Below are 19,632 nucleotides of genomic sequence, written 5' to 3'. Positions count from 1 at the left end.
GGTACCACCTCAGAACTCAGCATGATTGCTGCCTCTGTGCAGGTTCCCTCACAGCCCTTTCACTCAACTTCTTTAGCATCTCTCCTTCACTTAGTGCCCATGCTAGAGGGCAAACTACTTAGGTCAGGGCCTCCTCCAAAAGGCCTTGCAATAAGACAAGGTCAGTGGATAGTTATTGACTGATTACAGTTGGTCCCCCAAATTCACGGGTTCTGCAACTGCAAATTCAACCAACTATGCATCAAAAATATTCAAAACAAAAAACATTCCAGAAAGTTCCAAAAAGCAAAACTTGAATTCGCTCATGTGCTGGCAACTATTTACATAACATTTACATTCTATTTACAATTATTTACATAGAATTTACATTGTATTACGTATTATAAGTAACCTAGAGATATGTAAAGTACATGGGAGGGGACTTCCCTGGTAGCTCAGGGGTTAAGAATCCACCTGCCAGTGCAGGGGCACAGGTTCGAGCCCTGGTCCGGGAAGATCCCACATGCCGCGGAGCAACTAAGCTCGTGCACCAAAACTACTGAGCCTGAGCTCTAGAGCCTGAAAGCCACAACTACTGAGCCCGTGAGCCACAACTACTGAAGCCCGCACACCTAGAGCCCATGCTCCACAACAAGAGAAGCCACTGCAATGAGAGGCCTGCGAACCACAACAAAGAGTAGCCCCCGCTCGCCGCAACTAGAGATAGCCCGCGCCCAGCAATGAAGCCAAAAATAATAAGTAAAAAAAATTTTTTAAATAAAGTACATGGGAGGCTGTGCATAGCTTACATGCTAGTACTATGCATTTTATTTAAGGGACTTGAGCATCCTCGGATTTTGGTATCCCAGGGAGGGGGTGTCCTGTAATTGCAGGATTGCTGCAAAGTATTTTCAGGTCCTCAGAGTAAGGAGGCTGTAGGTTAGTATGTTTTCCTAAAATGGCTGCATAAGTATGTCCCATCCAATCTGCTCTTCTGCAATGTGACCCTGCCACTCCCCACCAAGGAGTGGGGTTTATTTCTTCATCCCCTTGAATCTGGGTAGACCCTGTCACTGCTTTGGCCAACAGAATATGGCAGAGGTGACAGTGTGCTCGTTCCAGGTGTGACCCTTAACTGGCCTGGCAGCTTCTGCTCCCTACATCATGGAAGCCAGCTGCCATGCTATGAGAAGGCAATGCAGATGCCGCACGTTGGTGCTCTTGTCAAGAGGCCCAGCTGACAGCCAACCTCAACTGCCAGGCATGTGAGTGAGCCACTGTGGACATCCTCCTCAGGTAAGTCTGCAAACGACTGAAGCCCTGGCCAAAACTGACTGCAACCACATACCTGACCCAATGTAAGAATCTCCCAGCTGAGCTCAGTCAACCCTCAGAGCCAGGGAAGATAACAGTGCATTGTTCTAAGCCACTGTGCTCTGGGTTGGTTTGTTATGAAGTAATAGATAAGTGGTATAAATACTCACAGGAATGATACACGCTTTGACCAACTGGAGTCTAGCTTGAGCTGATACTAAATGCCTATATGACCTTGAATAAATGGCCTCTCAAGCATGGGCCTCTATGTCTTCCTCTGTAAAAATGACATAACCACCTATATTATTAGTTTTCTATTGCTGCTAATAACAAATTACCACAAACTTAGTGCCTTAAACAATACAAATGTATTATCTTACAGCTCTGGAGGTCAGAAGTCTAAAATGAGTCTCACTGGGTGAAAATAAAGGCCTTTCTGGAGGCTTTCAGGAGAATCCATTTCTTTACCTTTTTCAGTTTGTAGCAACCACCCACATTCCTTGGCTTGCAGCCCCCTTCCTCCACCTTCAAAGTCAGCAGTGGTGTGCTGAGTCCTTCTCACGTTGCATCCCTCTGACCTCCCTGCCGGCCTCCTTCTTCCTTTTTAAAGGACCCTGGTGATTACATTAGGCTCACCTGGATAATCTCATTGTAAGGTCAGATGATGAGCAACCTTAATTCCATCTGCAAAGCAACCTTAATTCCCCTTTGTCATGTAACCTCACATACTCACAGGTTCCAAGGGTCATAATGTGGACATCTTTGGGGGCCATTATTCTGCCTGCCACACCATCTACCTCTTTCTCTCAAACCAAAGCAACACTTGGAAAATAAATGAGCTAGTAAATGTGTACAATAATCACAAGTATCATCTTATTCATTCCACAAAAAATTATTGAGCACTTATTACGTGTCAGCCCCCATGTTAGACCGCAGGGGCTATGACTAAACCGACAAGATCTCTGACGTTACGTTCAGTAGGGGTGGACAGTAGATCAGTAGATTTAGAACCCATTTATTAGGTTCTAGACATTATTAGAAGAATAACATCAGCTAGTGACAATGAGAATGCTACAATGAGAAGTAAAACAGCATGAATGGATGGTTTCTTTCCAGTGAGTGATCAAGAAAAGCTTCTTGGATAGGGTGACGTCTAGACTGAGACCAGAATGGTAGGAAGTGTCCCCCCAATGGAAAGATCTGATGCAGAAACAGGCTTGTGAAGAGCCCAAAGCCAGGAACCCCATAGTGGGAAGAGCTATAGGAGTCTGTGGCATTTTCTCCATGAGGCACAACAGGCACAGTGTGTAGGGCCTACAGACATTTTAAGAGCTAAAGAAATATTTGAAATCTTAAAAAAAAAGGTTGGAATTCCCTGCTGGCGCAGTGGGTAAGAATCCGCCTGCCAACGCAGGGGACACGGGTTCGAGCCCTGGTCTGGGAAGATCCCACATGCCAGGGAGCAACTAAGCCCGTGCGCCACTACTACTGAACCTGCTGCGCTCAAGAGCCCGCGAGCCACAACTACTGAGCCCGTGCACCACAACTACTGAAGCCCACGCGCCTAGAGCCCGTGCTCTGCAACAGGAGAAGCCACCGCAATGAGAAGCCCGTGCACCACAATGAAGAGCAGCCCCGGCTCGCGGCAGCTAGAGAAAGCCCGCGCGCAGCAACGAAGACCCAACGCGGCCAAAAATAAATAAAATAATTTTTTTTTAAAAGTCATGCCATTCTTTATTAAAAAAAAAGTTGGTCCCAAGATACCAAAAGAAAAGCACAAAACTGAATATTTAATTGACATGTTCATACTTCGTTGATTGCTAAATGTAATCTTCATAAGGTATTCATTACACTGTAAACAATTTGTAGGTTAAATTTTTTCACCTCCCTCGAATTCTCAGGTCTGCACAGAGTTCTAAGAAATCAGAGTCAATCATAAATTAAGGTAGTTTATCGTATCCAAATGATTCTAAATGCACAAATAAAAAAGCCTTTAAAAAATAATTTACAGCAAAAGAAAAGATATTTAATGTGGAATGCGGGGGCATTTAAAGTTATTTGATAAGATGTGAGGATAGGGCCTCCAGAAATATGGAATTCTTAAGGTCTACAGAAAGTCTTCACTGGACCCAGGGTAGCTAGGCAGCCTCTCCACCCAGTCCCAATGGAGGCGGTCTCCATAGGCAGCTAAATCCACAATCTCTCCCCACTACCCTCCTCAGAAATGACTCGACCTTTACCCCCTCCCCTTAGCTGGGTGGGTGCAAAGCAAGCTCCTGGAGAACAAGACTAACTAATGTCAGCGGGTGAAGCATTTCCAAGATCAAACACAGTAATCACCTACAGATGTGAAAGCAAAATGAGCCTCACACAATCCTGGTGTGTATCCTTGCTTCTGGCTTCCTGCTTCCTGCTGCTTGTTTCCCCTGGGGCCTTTACTGGACTGGGCGGAGACAGGTGTGGACAGCAGCAGGGGTGGGGGGGGGGAGTGGGTGGGCGGGGGTGCTGAGGCTGTTGATCCAGGAAGTGTGCTAATGAACTCCGGGGAAAACCCAAGATAATGTAAAAGATGTAAAACTGACTTAGAACAATTTCCAGGCTGTCTGGATGAGGCCAAGGCCATAAGGATATGGACGACGTGGAGCCTACAGTCCTGGCAGGGTGGGGAGAATGCGAGCATGTGAAAGCCATTACAAAGCAAAACCTTCAGAGTGCCAAAGAATTAAGTACATTAGGGAGGGAGGCACAGAGCAGCGAGGCGAGCCAAAAGGAGTGATTCCAGGAGGATCTTGCTAATAAGGGAGGCCTTTCCAGGGAGGCTGCAGACTGGGGGCAGAGGGGCACCTGGGCATGACAGAAAAACAGCACCACTCTCCATATTCTGAATGTTTCCTGGGCCCCGTGAATTCTTAACTCTGGGCTCATTTATCGCATAAAAAACCTTGCAACGTCAGTGGGAATCACCTCACCCTACATATTCCACTCTCCCTTGCAATCTTGTCTATGTATATATAATTTTATATAGTGAGGGACTTCCCTGGCAGTCCAGTGGTTAGGGCTCGGTGCTTTCACTGCCATGGGCCTCGGTTCCATCCCTGGTCAGGGAGCTAAGATCCCACAAGCTGCTCAGTGCGGCCAAAAAAATTTTTAAATAAAAAAAATTTAAAAATAAATGAAGATCAGTGTCAAAGGATCTCAGCACCAAAGTATTTTGTATTTTGTACCTAGAAGAAGGCATCATCCTGTCTTCTTCAGGCTCCAGAATGACCATACAATTTTCTTTTTCAGCACCTACTGTGTATAAGCCAGGTACTACTTGTTTCTAGGAAGAAAACAAAGTAGAATAAAAGTGCCTATTTGAGAAGCAACAACTATCTGCTACTTTTGCCCTATTTTCAATTATTCTCCAAATAAATTATTCCCCAAATAAATAGGAAGAATGGTATTGTTTTTGAGGAAACGTTAATAGGGGAATGTCAGAGGTAAGTCATTAATTCTTACCACAAAGTAAGCAAATTATTAATACAATAGGCCTTCCAAATCCCCCTGCCCCCCACAGTTGGATGGGTAACCACGGATAAGGACTGTACTATACCATTTTACATAAGGAACTGGAGCATCCATAGATTTTGGTACCCCTAGGCAGGTCTTAGAACCAGTCCCCCGCGGATACGAGGGACAACTGTATTAATTCTACAAAAGCCCAGTGAATGGGTCAGTGCAGGGCCAGATTACCCAAAGAACATTCTGAGTCTCCCTCCCTGTGTGAGTAAGTAGACATGGAGCACATACTTTACTTGGAATGTTGATTTCACTTCCTGATGCCAGTAGCACTTTGCTGCATTCTTCATGACCTCCTTCAACAGCTAAGAAGAATGGTGTTTTGCCATTCTAACAAACGGAAAAAAAGTTAAAATGAATTGCCCCTTGGCATGGAATGAAATTACTTGAGAAACAGCATGCTTTCTCTATCTCTTGTGCATTACTCTTAATAGATAGCATTTATTGAGCATCTATGTGCCAACTTATACTGCCAAGACTATATGCTTTGGCACAGTTCAACTGCACAACGAGGTCAGGGTTATTATCCCCACTTTACACATAAGGAAACTAAGCCTCAGTTGAAAAGTGGCAAAGCTAGGATGCAAGTCTAGCTCTTTGGCTCCAAAGCCTGCATTCTTAACTACTCTGTTATGCTGCCTCCTTTTCTCACCTTCCCTCCATCATTCATACTCTCGATCTTTATTAATCTAACAAACAGTTATTAGACACCTGCTGTTTGTCAGACAGTAGAAGGCACTGGGATTGGGAAGACAACTAGAATCCAGACCCTGTCTACAAGAAGGTAACAGCTTGTTAAGAAAGATAATCATGGAAATGAGGAACTAAAATGCAGTATGAAATACAAAAATAGAAGCACATTTGTACAAAGTACAGTTTTAACCTTTAAAACTGATTTAAAATATTGCATGTCATTTAAAAAAATGTAATACCCTACCTTAGTAATTAAGGTTCCTGAAACTCATTACGATAAACACTAGTAGGACAAAGTGAGTTTAGCTTAGGCCACAACATAGATAAGAAGGAACTGGTCTCACACAATAGCTACTTGGATACTTCCCCCTCCTCATGCAGATTCTTTCCTAAAAATATTGGGAAGAAATGCAGAATTCCTTCCCCATGTCCTAACCATTCTCCACCTTGGACATTATTCTGCCTAACAGCTAGGATAAGTTCAGACAATTTTACTTGTAGATAATTAGGTACAAACAATCATGTTAACAGGGACAAAAGAGCATGGAACCAATGTTCCTATCCCACCGAGATGGAAAAACTGTATCCCAGCAGCTTCCCCTGAGAGCCTGGGACAGCCATCTGTTAGAGAGGAATTTCTTTTCATAATCTGCCTTCTCCTTTTCCAGGAAAAGAGATGCCAAAAGGCAAACCCCAGTGGAAAAATATTTGCAAAAATTGTGAAGAAAAGAATTCATGTCTTTAATATATCAAGAGCCTAATAAACATTTATATCTTTGACCCAGCTATCCTACCTCTAAGAATATACCCAAAGGAAATAATGAGGAATACAGACTAAAGTTTGTATACAAAGAGGTTCATGACAGCATTACTTTAATAGTAAAGAAAAAGTGAACAAAACCTAAATGTCAGGGGCTTCCCTGGTGGCACAGTGGTTGAGAGTCTGCCTGCCAATGCAGGGGACACGGGTTCGAGCCCTGGTCTGGGAAGATCCCACATGCCGCGGAGCAACTGAGCCCGTGAGCCACAACTACTGAGCCTGCGCGTCTGGAGCCTGTGCTCCGCAACGAGAGGCCGAGGTAGTGAGAGGCCCATGCACCGCGATGAAGAGTGGCCCCCACTCGCCGCAACTAGAGAAAGCCCTCGCACAGAAACAAAGACCCAACACAGCCAAAAATAAATAAATAAATTTATTAAAAAAAAAAAAAAAGATAAACACCTAAATGTCCAAGAGCTAAAGAACAGTTAAATGAATTTTGGGCAGGCACTAGAAATATACATGCATAGGAACACAAAGAAAACTGGAAGGAAAATACATCAGATATTTACAAGATAATCCTTTCAGTGTAGAGAAAAATATGAAAATTGCTATTTATGTTTATTTTTATCTCAATCTTTAAAATTTATATTTCTGGCATATGTTTTATAATATATTAATTTAATTATAAATGTACATGTGATTAGATGCATGCTCAAAGTTTCTTTACTGGTATGAGTTTGCTACCCAGAATGTTTGGAGACCACTGCTCTAGAGCCTAGTCCCATGAGCCTAGTCCAACTGGTCAGGCAACAGCCTATGTCAGGAAACAGCAGCAGCCCAAGACTGTATGTACATTATGGGCTTCATCCAAAAGGCTAATATTATCACTAGATACTTCACTTTGTGCAAATAAAACCCATCACAATCTACAATTACAGTTTGTTGGACTTTATGACTTTTCCTCAATGTACCCCAACGCGAAAATAACTAAAAGGTAGATGAAATCCAAGTGCACACATTCCAGTGGTAAAGTATTAAAGCAAAACAGGGCAAGCACAACTAAGACTTTAAATTAAATCCTATGACTATAGGACTGGATCTCTATATTGACTTGTGAAGGCCAATCATGGCTAAGATGTATCCTAGGTGAATCATGTTCTTTTTGAGTTTCTCACATTCATAACTCTTATTCAAGAAGACCAAATTCCTAGGATCTTCTTTAAGTTAAACTAGTTCAACCTGATCATCACTCCGTCAGATGGCCACACACATAAAAATAAACAAATCAAGGCTCTACTTTTGTCCATGATCCTCAGCTGAAAGCCTGGCTTACATTCTCCTAGGAACTGGAAGAGAGAAAAAGGAGGATAATAACAATATGTACCACTGATACCGATGATAACCAAGATCCCACTTACTGCACCCAGATAACACCGGTGATAACACCAGATACCACTTGTTGCACACTTACCATGTGCCAGGCACCATTCCTTGAACTAAGTGTGTGACACAGCCTTTCATTTGAAACCTCACTAAGGCCTTATGAGGCTATTTGACAGATGAGGAAGCTAAGGCTGAGAGGGGTCAAGTAACGTGCCCCAAATCATCTAGCTGGGGTGATGGAGCCAGGATCAGACCCAGGCAGTCAGAGCCCTGCTTTTAATCCCAGTCCAGGGATGCATGTGACCAGGCTGATTATGCTTCTCTGGTCCAAGGGGAATACTGACTTTTCCCAGGCATCACACACGTCCACTTTCACAGCCTTCAGTTTTCATTTTGTTGCCCACAGTTGCTATTTTTATGACCATACACCACCAACTCTAAGTCACATCCTGTTTCTCATGTTAACATATCTGAGATCAGGATGCACCTCACAATCTCAGTCAACCGGGCAGCAGACATGATATAGCTGTCATGGCTTGTGATTTGCATTAAATCAGAATGGGTGTCAGTGGCTTAGAAGAAAATCTCAGAATCTATAGCAGGGCACCTTTTGAAGAAACACTGCATCACAAACGTCTTTGAAGGCACAAAAGACAATATTTTGTCTGGAAAAGCAAGGACATCAAGACTCTGAGTAAGAAAGTGATTTAGAAGAATTCGACTCAATGTATGAAGTATAGGAATACTTAACCAAGCTCCCTTGCTTATTTCATCCTTTGTATGTATATGATTTTTAAAAATCTAAGATAAAAGCCTAAAAACTCAGTAATATAAAATATTCTAAATGACAAGACAGTTTTTTGTGTCACAGTTTAATTGGCAGCATTATTTTTTCTTAGTGTTACATGAAATAATGACGTGCCTTACAATCAATGGTGTCTTAAAGTAAATGATTATATTACTTCTTAAAGTAGCTCTCAGGAGAGCTGCCAAGTTAGAATTCGTCAGAATATTAAACTATGAAGTCCAAGAGGACTCCACTCACGTGAGTCTCCAAACAGCCAGCCTCAAAGGCATTGAGCCAGAGGTTAAAAAGTGACCACCCAGAGCAGATGACTCACAAGGGGTTTACAAGAACCCCAGGCCCAGTTTCTAACTCCCTGCCGCCCTCCACCTGAATATACCCCCTCCCCACTCCGGTGCCTCAGAGTGAACCCTCTGAAACCCTTACTACTCACCATGCATCACCCCCTCCCCCCCTGTACCCCATAGCTCAGGGATGGGCACCCCACCCTCCTGGAAGTCCAAGCCAGACAGCTAGGGGCCAGAAAGTCTGCCCTCTCCGTATCCCCTGGTAACAAATCCTGTGGCCTCTGTCTCCTCCTAACCCCTCATCCTGCTTGCTGCCAGTGACAGCCTCGTTGAGAGGCTTTCTGTAGCTCTTGCTTCAGCCACTTCTGCAGTCACCTGACAGGGACTCCCCACCTCCTGCCTCTCCAGGAACCAATACCCCCTTCAAACCATGGTGACAGTTACCCGCCTACACCCAGGATGGATCCCATCCCTTGTTTGCTGCTTAAAACCTTCCAAGGTCTCTGCTGCCAATAGGTCAGAATCACCTCTCCTGGTGAGCACAGCCTTTCATGGTCTCTCTGCCTTGGCCCACTTGGCATCCACCTTTCCCAGCCCACCCATCCTCAATTTCTGCCACCCTGAACTTGTCATTCCCAGGACACACCATTCTCTTTCATGCCTTGGTTCCTTTACAAACGGGCTCCTCCCTCTGTCTGAAATACTCTACCCTTGTGCTCTCCTCCAATCTCCTCGTACCACTGTCCATTCAAATGCTCAGACCCACATAACATACCATCTCTGTGAAGCCTGTGATATTTCTGAAACAGATTTTCCTTTGTGCTCCCACAGCACACTGTATATACATCTATTACCGCATTTAGCCCGATATATTATTTTTTGTATGCTCTTCTTGCCCTGTAGGCTTCTAGAATAAGAAAACATACTCTACCTAGCATAGAGCACATATTAAAATTTTTTTTTTTTTTTTTTGGTGAATAAGTGAATGGTTTAACAAATGAACCTCCATGAGTTACTTTAGCCCGTTAAAGCTGTGGATAGAGTAGTGGCCATGTTTTCCACAGTTTTAAGTGAAATTCATACTTTCAAAGTGTTAAATGAAAATAAATAGCTGTTTGAACGAGAAGGGAAAAAATCCATCCATGTTCCTTGCTCTACCTTTGCTGCTAATTTGCTAGCAAGAGTGGGACAATAAAAGTAATTTTATATAACCTTGAGAAGGCAAACTGGTGAAAGATTTCTGGGAGGTAGTTTTAAAATGTGCAGAACTCTTTGACCCACAATTTCACATCTAGGAATTTCTCCTAAGGAAAGTATCAAAGATATGCACACAGACATGGATGCCCTCCCAGTGTTTCCCTCCCTGGTCAGGTGGGGCTGAGCCTCCCGCAGACCTCAGTGGAAGAAAAGAGCAACTGGAGTTGACGGTAGAAAATTCCATGTAGTCCACTGATTTCACAGACATTTATGGAGCAAAATTGGCAATCTGGACGGTCCACTGAAAAAGTGGGTTGATTTCACCTGGATATTCGATGATTCTCTCCGACTGTAGTAACAACTGAACAACTCTACTGCTCACCAAAATGCCATCACCAAATCTACACCTCAACTGTCACTCCCCTTTCTCTGGTACTCAGCAAAGAAATAAAAGTCCATTTCACCTTGTCCTTTTCTGAAGTATGCAGATTAAGGAAGATAAGTTTTTCTATCATTTCAATGTGGCCCCGCTCTGCCGCCAAAAGAAATGGTTTTCTTCCTTTTTGAAAGTCAATCATGAACTTCAGTGTTCCTTATACACTTACTGAGCCGGCAAGGCAACCAACAAAGTGGGCAGCAGCTTGAGGGGAGGGGATGGCGAGGAGGCCAAGGTGGTGATTCTGGTCACAGCATTCTGGGGCCTTCCTAGGGGAGGGTGGTAACAATCCCTCTCACTTCAAACCAGATCCATTTCTGAGTTGTTGCCCCAAACTGTGGGAACTCCGCATCAGCACAGAATCATTTTTATGGGGGTAGAGAAGTACTGTTTGGAAACGGTCTTCCCAAGCACCGGGGGAGATGCCATCCCACAATCAGACAATGAGATTCCCTTTCAAATGTAACAATTTTACCAACTTTCTGCATTTATTGAATAGTTCTTTCACTCGACTATTTATTGAGAAGCTGATTTTGTGCCAGACCCCATCTGAGTCACCTGCGTATTGCTCAGTAAGCCTTGCCTTACTGATAAAAGTGTTTCAAGCAGAAATTGTCCAGGGTTTAATATTTACGTGACTCATTCAGACAGGACATGTGTCAACTGCTTCTCTTTAGGCTCTCCTTGCTTGCTCATACATTTACCTCTCACATTCACCAAGAATCAATGGGAAAACTCTTGAGAATAGGTCAATATGAAACGGGATGGAGAAATTAAGAATTATCCAGAGAATATAGCTTAAGAGGGATGTTTAGGTGTGATTTGTTGGGGAGGAAGGTTCAAGTGCAGAATCTTCTGATTATGGCCATTTCTCCAACTTTTCACATTGCAAAGGGAGACTGCATTTTCAACAGCCAAAATGTCATCGAGAACAATGAAATACCCATAAAAAACTCAATTTTCTAACCTGAGATATTTAAAAGCAGGAAAAGAAGTTGGGGTGGCAAAATAGCAGAAGTTTTTTCTTCGACTAAAGAAAACATTCACAGATTGGCTTGATATGTTATTAACTAAAAGCTTAGCAAGATGTTTGAAATGTGAAAAGCAAGATACAAGACTCTTTATCAGAAGGTTCCTGAATCTAGACTGTTATCTGATCTCCTGCTAATGCAAGATAATAAAAAGATAATGGAGTCTGTCATACAGAGTGAAGTAAGTCAGAAAGAGAAAGACAAATACCGTATGCTAACACATATATATGGAATTTAAGAAAAAAGATGGCATGAAGAACCTAGGGGTAAGACAGGAATAAAGACACAGACCTACTAGAGAATGGACTTGAGGATACGGGGAGGGGGAAGGGTAAGCTGTGACAAAGCGCGAGAGAGGCGTGGACATATATACAGTACCAAACATAAGGTAGCTAGCTAGTGGGAAGCAGCCGCATAGCACAGGGAGATCAGCTCAGTGCTTTGTGACCACCTAGAGGCGTGGGATAGGGAGGGTGGGAGGGAGGGAGACACAAGAGGGAAGAGTTATGGGGACATATGTATATGTGTAACTGATTCACTTTGTTATAAAGAGAAACTGACACACCATTGTAAAGCAATTATACTCCAATAAAGATGTAAAAAAAAAAAAAAGATAATGGTCACTGTTAACTTGAGATAGCAGCTCATGATTCTCCGACAACTTAAAGAGAAAGGAAGGAAAAGTGCTAAAATAATCAACGGCCAAAAAAAAAGTGTGTATAGATCAGCCCTCCAGGGCTCTGCCCTCATGCATGTAGGGAGGCCGGAGAAACAAACTGGCACCAAAAATTCACCTCATTTACATTCTTGAGCCAGATATGTGGTCAATTAGACCTACATCCCCAGCCCTTCAGAGTTTGAAATCCTGACTCATCATCGATGGTTCTCATTGAATCACTAAGGAAGGGCAAAGGGAAGAGACAAACTGCTTGGGGCCTCCGTTTGCTGCTTGTGAGATTAGACCCCTAACTGAAGATCAAGATCTAGTCTTGAGCCATGAACAGCTCTTGGGAAATGACAGAGACAAAATTACTGTGTCTGGCTTATACAAATATCTGCTAATACTGACAACAGATAAAGGTCCATATAAACAAATCACAAAAAGGAGGATGGGAAACACTGATGATATACTAGATGAAAACATTTAGTCACATATCCTTATAAATCAGTCACTTGTTTACTGAACAATTATTAAGCATCTACGTATATGTCAGATACTGTGCTAAGCAAGAGTGGCCAAGATAAAAAATATGGCACCCCGATGTTAAGAAGCTCAGAGTCTGTTAGGGAAGACAAACACACATACGAGTGACCGTAATGAAATGCAGGACCTAAGCTGGCGATCTGTGGGAGTACAGAACTCAGTGTGAGTGTGTGTTTGTGGCTGGGGAGCAGGTGACATGAAATGGGGGGAGACAGCCTTTAAAGGTTGCTAATGCCCTGGAACGGCAGGAAAGAGCACTGGTGACCTGTTTCCTGTCCCCATCTTTTCCACTGGAGAACAGCCCCTGTGCCCCACCTTTGTGGAGCCGTTCATTATGGCTCCTGCCTCTTCTACCATCTACCCCTTGGTCAGAGTGTTTGGTTCAGGATGGTCACGTGCCAAGCCACAGGCCAGAGTCACCTGTGAGCTTTCATATATAAAACTTGAGGCTGCTAGTAGCCATCTTTCCCACCATGTGGACAGTAAACCTATCAATAATGCCAACAGAGACAGCCAAGAGTTGGGAGGGAAAAAAAGAGCTGGACCCAGCCATGCCTGAAGCCAGCCAGATACACCCTCAAACTCTTTAGTTAGGAGTTAATAAACTACCTTTAACGTTTATTCTAGATTAAACTGGATTTCTGTCACTCATAACAAAAAGAATTCTAACTAATACATATTTAGCCATCTGGGGACACACACTACTGGAAGTATCAGGAGTCTGTTCAACTTTAAAATGGCCTTTTATCCTTGGTTGCTACAAAGTCTTGCATTTCTGCATGCCTATACAGAGTGACAAAGGACCCATCCACAAAGAAAGCCTAGTCTGGTAAGAAATGGGAGGTTATCAAAAACAAAACATTTTTCCTCACCAAGAAAACAGCTATTACTTTAAACTTTGTATGCCCTTTAAAAAATGTTATCATCAAGAAAAAAAGTGAAAGCCAAATTACACAAAATAAGAACATTTAAAGTAGTCTCTATCTTACAAACATATCAAAAGGTAGCATGAAGAAAGATGAGGTGACAGTAAAATGAGATACAAATCTTTTCTCCCATCTCTAGTATAAGTTATTAGGCAAAATAACAAGAATTTCAAAAATGTGGGTTTTAAAAATATATATAGTTTCTTATGTCTTATTTCACTTTTTTAACCACCCAACCCTTTTAAATTACACTCAAGTGGGCCTCTATCCAGTGCAGCCTCGGAGAACTGAGACTGCCCTCACTTGGAAGGCAGGGAGATTTTCCAGCCTGGAGGACTATGGAGCCTGGTGTCAGGGCCTCAAGCTTCAAGCTCCACACAAACCACAACAACTTCCCAGCTCAGGAAGGGATCCTGAATCCCTTTCTTAATTAACAAAAATAAGAGGGTCCAGAATTCCTGTTCCTTTTTCCTTTATAACTTAATGTGCATTTAACCTAATACGTCTTAATTCAATGCATTTAAATTGTTTGCACGTGAATAAGCCTGAGGAGTTGCAATTATTCATTAGAAATTATTTTTCATTTTTAAGTTTACTGCCAGGGTTATTTGACAAGGTACCAAGTTCAGTAAATGTTTCACAAACAGCCATTAAATGTGCACCTTAAGTCCAACCTGGCCATCCCTTCCCACAGGGATCCCAGAGAGGGTGCCCTGGAGAGCCTCTGAGGAGAGGAGGCCAGTGGAATCCAGCATGAAGCCCCCCGGTGCCTCCTGGGCATGTCTACACACCCAAGACATTTCCCTTCACCCTGCGATCAGGAATCCACAGCAGAACCCTAGTTGAAGGGGAAAAGCAGCAGGGCCTTGAATAACTAGAGATTTGAGAGAGGACGAGAACATTGCCATGAGTAAAAAGTGCTGAAAGAGCAGTGTGTTGCATATGAAGCCATGGAACTGGTGTGAAGGGGAGCTGCTGGGTCAGTTCTCCCCAGATGGGAGTCAATAGGTTGGATGAAATCCAAGGCTGTTAGATGTGGGCCTCAGGTCCACATAGGAAACTGTCTTCTCAAATCCCTTCATGACTATTATCCCCAGTCCTCCAAAAAAAGGATGCTTCTTTGCATTTGGACCTCTAGAGACTGCATATAGAGGTTCCTTTAAACCAGTGGAAGTTCCCCGATGTATGCAGCTGAAACCAACCTAATGTCATACCACCAAACTTTATAAACATTCAACAGTTACATGAGTGGCCTCTGAGGCCATTCCCTTCTGTGTCCCTTCCTCTCCAAACATTTTAGTCTGAGTATTTATTTTTGATCACTAGGTGGGAGTTTACATGTAGATTCTAAATATCTAGACTGCTTCACCTATGACTTCTCCTGGCTGCTCTAATCTCTCTCCCCTGGAGAGGCCACATGATCTCTAGAGCTACGGAGTTGGGAGAAACTTCAGTATACTCCAGTGTCCTCCATCTCTCCCATCTCACCCAATCTCTTCCAGGCCCAGTTAAATCCATTTTGTTAATAAAGACCTCCTCCCTATAAGGCTTTCCTTGTTAGCTTTTGGAGTTCCCTGTAGGCTAATGAGAAGGATTACTAACACTGGGCAGGTATAAAGGCTCTCCATCACTTTCTGTGGATAAGAAACTAGGGAAGAAGGCCCGCTGTGAAGGCAGAGCAGTCTTTTCTATACAGTGCATTTCATGAGCTCCACAGTATCTTTAAGCAAATACAGATGGAAAACCCAATGCTGAATTAATTGACCCTGAGCTCCTGATCCTACTGGCTTTTGCCAGTATCCTTGACCTCACTCACAGATCTCAGAAAAAGGACAGACTTTGTGTTTTTATTGGATTAATCCAGGTTTCTTTAGGACTAAAATTGGACTCAGAGATTCTTCTCTCCCTAGGTGACCCAGTGAACTCATTATTTGCTCATTCCTCATATGTCTCTCCACCAATCTTAATTTTAGGTCCTCTTAGCTTCACATCTACCTGGCTCTGCACAGTCCGCTACCAGGACTCTTCAGCCTTTTCCCCAACAAACAGTCAGAGCTGGAGGAAGAGGAGTGGAACAGGACAAGCCCAGAGCCTGCCGAAGAGATAATGGCCAGCAGAAGCTCTAGAAGTGGGGAAGGTTCCCCACAAACTGCTTTGGTCTTTGCGCCCCTTCAGCTTGCCTGATCCTCCCCACACACAGCCGTCTCCCGTGAAAGCATCCAGAGCCCAGTGAAACGGAAGACAGTCCTGTTCTCACACAAAACAGGTCCTAAGGGACTTCCCTGGTGGCGCAGTGGTTAGGAGTCCGCCTGCCGATGCAGGGGACACGGGTTCGTGCCCCGGTCCGGGAGGATCCCACGTGCCACGGAGCAGCTGGGCCTGTGAGCCACGGCCGCTGAGCCTGCGTGTCCGGAGCCTGTGCTCCGCAACCGGAGAGGCCACAACACTGAGAGGCCCGCGTACCACAAAAACAGGTCCTGATAAACAAAAAGGTCCTACTGTATAGCACAGGGAACTATATTCAATATCCTGAGATAAAAGAATATAAAAAAGAATATATATATTATACAAATGTAATATATATAACTGAACCACTTGGCTGTACAGCAGTAATCGACACATTGTAAATCAACTATACTTCAATAAAAAAATAAAAAAATAATGTATATATATGTATAACTGAATCACTTTGCTTTACAGCAGAAACCAAACACAACACTGTAAATCAACTGTACTTCAGTTAAAAATACCTTTTATTAAAACAAACAAACAAACAAAAAACCAGGTCCTGAACATACATCTGCTGAATTGAATTGAATGGAATTCACTCATAGGCCACACTCCTAGTTAGCCTGGATCAAGCTGGAATGTCTGACTTCCTCATCCTGACTTAAATGCTGTTTGATTACGGTTATCAGTTTGAGGAAATTAGATAGCATTTTACCCTATAATAATTGTTATAATAACTAACATTTAGTGAGCACTTACCAAGTACCAGGTTCTCTGCTAAGTGCTTTATAGTCATTAACTCATTTAAGCATTCCAACAGTGGCTACTCTGATATATTACTACATAGGAATGGCTTAGAGGTGGCGTCTGATTGGAAAGGGGTGGTAGAATGGCTTGCCATTTTGCTCACTGGCATAGGTATTTGTATATAAGATTGAGGAAGCATCAAAATCATTTCTATCAAAGAATGGAGGTATTGCTGATAAAAAATGACATGGAGGTCAAGACATCCACCCCCCACCCCATCATGCCTTGGTGCTACCATGAAGTAGGTTTTATTATTCCCATTGCACAGAGGGAGATACTGAGGATTTCAGCAGTTGGAGAACTTGCTAAAGCCACATAGTTAATATATGCCCAGGCCTCAGCCCAAGTCTGTCTGCCTCCAATCTGTAAAGGTATAGTTGCTCAGTCATATTCAGAAGAAGTAAAATAAATTTATAGACTTCCCTTGAAGAAATGGCTTTTGTTGTTATTATTTTTAAGATTGAGGTCAGAAAAAAATGTGAAGGTTTTTTAAAAGAGGTGAAACAAAGCAAATATTACTGATTAACTTCTAGAGAGACTTTAATGGAGAGTAAAGTTCTAGAGGCACAGTGAAAAGGAGGTTCCATTCAAACTTCAAATGCCAATCCCACAGAAGATATTATCCTATGAAAAAAGCCTAGAAGGAGATATTCCAGGGAAAAGACAGTCCCTAGCACATGGGCAATGCCCACTGACCTCTGAGAAGGGAGGCGGTGCAGCACGGTGACTAGAATCAACCAAACCGGAATTCAAACCCTGGCTCTGTCACTTCTCAGTTTGGAGCCCTCAGACCAGGTACCTAGCCTCTCTGGGCCTCGACTTCCTCAAATATCAGTAAAAATAAGACTTCCTTTGAAAATAAGTAAAATATTTTTTCTTTATAGGATTACTGTGGGGATTAACAGTATAATTCGTTCATCCAGCAATGATTTGTTAAGCATCCATATGTGCCAGGCCCTAGACCTCTCGCTGAAATAATGTGTGGACACAGCATTCCTCTGGGCCAAGCACACTAACGAATACTCCATAAGTGGTAGCTGTTACTATATCACTTCTTATGAAAGGAAAAAAATATAGATGGATATGGTAAAATTGCACTATATTCCACGGCTCATTACAGCACAGCCTTGGGTCAAATACATTCCCAAAAGACCAGGCATAATCGAGTAAAATGCAGGCACCCAAACAGGGTGGATACTGTCCACCCCTGGCCAGGATGAGGGAGTAGAGGCAGCTTCCTCAATACCTCCTGCCCTCCGCACATGCAGGTGCTAGGGCCACCACTGGCACAACAATTTCCATCTGCTCTGTGGTCTGCCAGGCAGAGACAGGATCCAGCTACAGGGTCAGGTCTGTCTGTGCTGGCTGCTTTGGCAGTTTCTGCAAGGGCAGGAAGAAAGCAGAATTTAGTGGGTGTGTATTTGAGACATGTCCACCCGACAGCAAACACACATCATCAGGCTGGTCCAAGTCCGTCAGGTGCAGATCTTGAATGAGCTACTCCACAATGCCCATGTTGTTGCTCTGAGCCCCAAAGTGGAGGGCATTCATTCCATCCTAAAGAGAGCCAGGGTAGGGGAGACAATTACACTGCAATCTTCTCCTCCTGCACTGAGAGGAGAGGGCTTCTGTCCAGGTGTGATCCACATACCTACCTGATTCTTGGCTCTCTGGTCTGCTCCAGCTCTAACCAGCATGAGCATGATCTCAAGGCTTCCAGACCAGGATGCAAGGTGAATTACTGTCAAGCCATGCTTCCTCCAGAAAAGGAATCTGTCACTTGGGTGAGCCACCACACTGTCTCAGCCAACAAAAGCTAGGTTAATACCTAACTGTTGAAAATTAAGAAATGACAGTTTAATATACAGCAAAGGTGATGTTTGAATTCTACGGGGACAATGAATATATTTAACAAGTGGTATAGGCACAAGTAGTTCTTCATCTGGGAAAAGATAAAATTAAATCCTATATCATATCATACATACAAAAAAAGCACACAATAAATATATTAGAAGAAAATCTAGACTATAATGTATAGTGTTTTAATTCAAAAGTTATAAAAGGAACAAGATGATAAACAAAGACAATAAACAAATGATAGATTTTTAAAAAATGTATCTTAATAAAGATAAATGGTTATTTTCTGTAATACATGAAGTACTCTTACAAATCAACAGAGTAAGGCAATTAAACCCATTGAAAAATGGACCCAAAAATGTGCTCTCTTAAGGTATTAGTAGAAATGAAACCATTATAGTTTAAGCAATCTGGCAATATCTATTAAAATTTTAAATACAACCAGCAATCCCACTCCTGGGACTCTATCCCATGAAAATAAGTTTTAGGACCTAATGTCATATAAATAAGGTTATTAATTGCAACCCTTAAAACTGAGTGCAAGGTAAATGTCCATCAGTATTGGAACAATGAACAAATCAGGGAACAGTCATACCACATGATGTAGGCATTAAAAATAATTAATTAGGGCTATAACAATTGACATGGAGAGACTTCCATTAGGTAGTTGTTAAATGTGGAAAATAAGATGCAGAGAAAATATAATACGATCCCATTTTTTATAAAACAAGCTATGACCAAAAACTCATATGTGTATATGTATGTATCTACATCTATTATAAGTGGGCAAGTGGATAGATAGATAACAATGTGGATATGGGGACTTCTTGGTGGTGCAGTGGTTGGGAATCCGCCTGCCAATGCAGGGGACATGGGTTCAGGCCCTGGTCTGGGAAGATCCCACATGCTGTGGAGCACCTAGGCCCGTGTGCCACAACTACTGGGCCTGCGCTCTGGAGCCCGCGAACCACAACTACTGAAGCCCGTGAGCCATAACTACTGAAGCCCGCGCGCCTGGAGCCCGTGTTCTGCAATGGAAGAAGCCACTGCAATGAGAAGCCCGTGCACTGCAACGAGGGGTGGTCCCCACTCGTTGCAACTGGAGAAAGCCCGCTCGCAGCAACAAAGAGCCAACACAGCCATTAATTAATTAATTAATTAAT

General features: G+C 43.0%; 1 protein-coding gene across 1 annotated transcript in view; it reads right to left on the bottom strand.

The window, feature by feature from the left end:
- Window positions 1-19,632, bottom strand: part of ANKDD1B (ankyrin repeat and death domain containing 1B) — a 54,286-nt gene that overhangs the window by 16,310 nt on the left and 18,344 nt on the right. Inside the window, 4 exon segments of the mRNA XM_024732801.1 lie at window positions 5,086-5,184; window positions 10,444-10,560; window positions 18,065-18,169; window positions 18,268-18,370. Of these exon segments, the coding sequence (XP_024588569.1) occupies window positions 5,086-5,184; window positions 10,444-10,560; window positions 18,065-18,169; window positions 18,268-18,370 (424 nt within the window).

This window comes from Neophocaena asiaeorientalis, unplaced genomic scaffold (genome assembly GCF_003031525.2).
Source record: "Neophocaena asiaeorientalis asiaeorientalis breed wild unplaced genomic scaffold, Neophocaena_asiaeorientalis_V1.1 scaffold515, whole genome shotgun sequence".
In the NCBI taxonomy this organism is placed as follows: domain Eukaryota; kingdom Metazoa; phylum Chordata; class Mammalia; order Artiodactyla; family Phocoenidae; genus Neophocaena; species Neophocaena asiaeorientalis.
Note: the sequence above shows the minus strand (reverse complement) of the source record. Positions and strands in the feature narration are given on the sequence as shown.